The sequence below is a fragment of the Lathyrus oleraceus genome, chromosome 7, assembly GCF_024323335.1.
Source record: "Lathyrus oleraceus cultivar Zhongwan6 chromosome 7, CAAS_Psat_ZW6_1.0, whole genome shotgun sequence".
NCBI classification, from domain to species: Eukaryota; Viridiplantae; Streptophyta; class Magnoliopsida; order Fabales; family Fabaceae; genus Lathyrus; species Lathyrus oleraceus.
This window is the reverse complement of record NC_066585.1, coordinates 412,586,583-412,588,614: the sequence shown is the minus strand read 5'-3', so window position 1 is coordinate 412,588,614 and position 2,032 is coordinate 412,586,583. Positions and strand designations below refer to the sequence as shown.

The 2,032-nt window shown below is 40.8% G+C and overlaps 1 protein-coding gene across 1 annotated transcript; it reads right to left on the bottom strand.

Moving 5' to 3' along the window:
* Positions 1-363: 363 nt before the first annotated feature.
* On the bottom strand, positions 364-1,034 carry LOC127104095 (uncharacterized). Its single transcript, XM_051041308.1, has 2 exons — positions 552-1,034; positions 364-432 (listed from the first exon to the last, which is right to left on the bottom strand). The coding sequence occupies exons 1-2, from the start codon at positions 1,032-1,034 to the stop codon at positions 364-366; spliced, it is 552 nt and encodes a 183-aa protein (XP_050897265.1).
* Positions 1,035-2,032: the final 998 nt, after the last annotated feature.

The following is a 2,032-nucleotide window of genomic DNA, read 5'->3' as shown; positions in this document are numbered from 1 at the left end:
GTCTCCATTGTCGTTCAATAGTACCCAACCCGAAGGATCTTCTTGGCCATAGCAGGACCCTTTGCATGTACACCCTCACAACCTTCATGTATGGACTTTATGATTGTACTAGCTTCGTGTCTATCCATACATCTGATCAGTACAGAATCATAATTCCTTTTGTATAACACAACCTCGTTTAGGAAGAACTTGGAAGAGAGTCTTCTCAGAGCTTTCTTATCGGTAATTGATATACCCTCGAGATATTGTTGTTTCTCCAGAAATGTCTTTATGTCATAGAACCAAGGCTTATCATTAAGATCGACCTTGATTGATAGACAATATGTTGGTTCATCTAAGTGGTCGATTTGGATGGATGGTACTTCATTCTTCCATTTGACTTTGAACATAGATGCCAACGTGGCTAGAGCGTCTGCTAACTGACTTTCTTCCCTAGAAATATGATGGAAAAAGATTTCATTAAAATAGGGTATCGGTTTTCTGATATGCTCTTTATACGGTATCAACTTGCTATCCCGAGTCTCCCAATCACCTTTCACCTAACTGATTACCCGAGCTGAATCACCGTATACCTCAAGAATCTTGATCCTCAGGTTGATTTCCTCCTCTAAACCGTAGATATATGCTTCATATTTTGCCATATTGTTGGTGCAGTCAAAACACAATATAGCATTAAATGAAAGGTGGAAACCAGTTGGAGAAGTGATAACGACGCCTATACCATGGCCTCGAACATTGGAAGCACCGTCGAACATGAGCGTCCATCGTGATCCTGGTTTGGGGCCTTCCTCAGGGCTTACTTCGAAGCCTGGCATAGTGAAGTCTCTGATAAACATGATGTCTTCGTCAGAGAAGTCAAACCTCAACGGTTGATAACCATCGACAAGCAGGTGAGCAAGGTAGTCAGATAGAACACTCCCTTTTATTGCTTTCTGGGTCACATACTGTATATCATACTCGGTTAACAACATTTTCCACCGGGAAATTCTACTAGTAACAACAGGCTTTTCGAATATATACTTTATCGGATCCATCTTGGATATCAATAAAGTAGTATGACAAACCATATATTGTCTCAGGCGTCGAGTAGCCCAAGTCAAAGCACAACAATTTTTTTCTAAAAGTGAGTATCGGGTCTCACATTCAGTGAAATTCTTACTGAGATAGTAGATATCATGTTCTTTCTTGCCTGTGTCGTCATGTTGACCAAAAATGCAACCCATGGATTCATCGAGTATTGTGAAATACATAATGAGAGGCCTACCAGGAACCGATGGTATCAAGATTGGTGGTTCTTACAAGTACTTTTTTATTTTATCGAATGCCGCTTGGCAATCATTGTTCCACACAATCAAGTGGTTTTTTCTCAATAATTTGAATATCGGTTCACAGGTAGTCGTTAAGTGTGATATGAATCTAGAGAAGTAATTAAGTCGCCCAAGGTAGCCTCAGGCTTCTTTTTCTGTTCCGGGAGTTGGCATTCCTGGGATGGCTCAAACTTTGTCGGGATCAACCTCAATACCCTTCTGACTGACTATGAAACCCAAGAGTTTACTAGATCGGACCCCAAAAGTGCACTTAGCTGGATTCAGATGCAATTTAAACTTTCGGAGTCTGACAAACAATTTCCTCAGTTTCACCAAGCGATCTTCCTCAATTCTGGATTTGGGAATCATGTCATCCATGTAAACCTCAATCTCTTCATGTATCATGTCGTGGAAGAGGGTTACCATGGCGTGCTGATATGTTGCCCCTGCATTTTCAGGCCAAACAACATGACTTTGTAGCAGTAAGTTCCCCAATGTGTGATAAAAGTTGTCTTCTCCATATCTTCTGGCGACATTTTTATCTGATTGTACCCGGAGAACCCATCCATGAAAGAAAAGACAGAGAATTGAGCCGTGTTATCGACCAAAACATAAATATGAGGCAAAGGGAAGTCATCCTTTGAACTCACTCTATTGAGGTCTCGATAGTCTACACACATTCTAACTTTACCCTCTTTCTTCAGAACTGGAACGATATTAGCAAC

Coding starts and splice junctions, on each gene's coding strand:
- LOC127104095 (XM_051041308.1), bottom strand. CDS start 1,034: ATGGATCCGATAAAGTATATATTCGAAAAGCCTGTTGTTACTAGTAGA. Junction 433..551: donor TATACGGTGATTCAGCTCGG/GTAATCAGTTAG, acceptor TCATATTTCTAG/GGAAGAAAGTCAGTTAGCAG.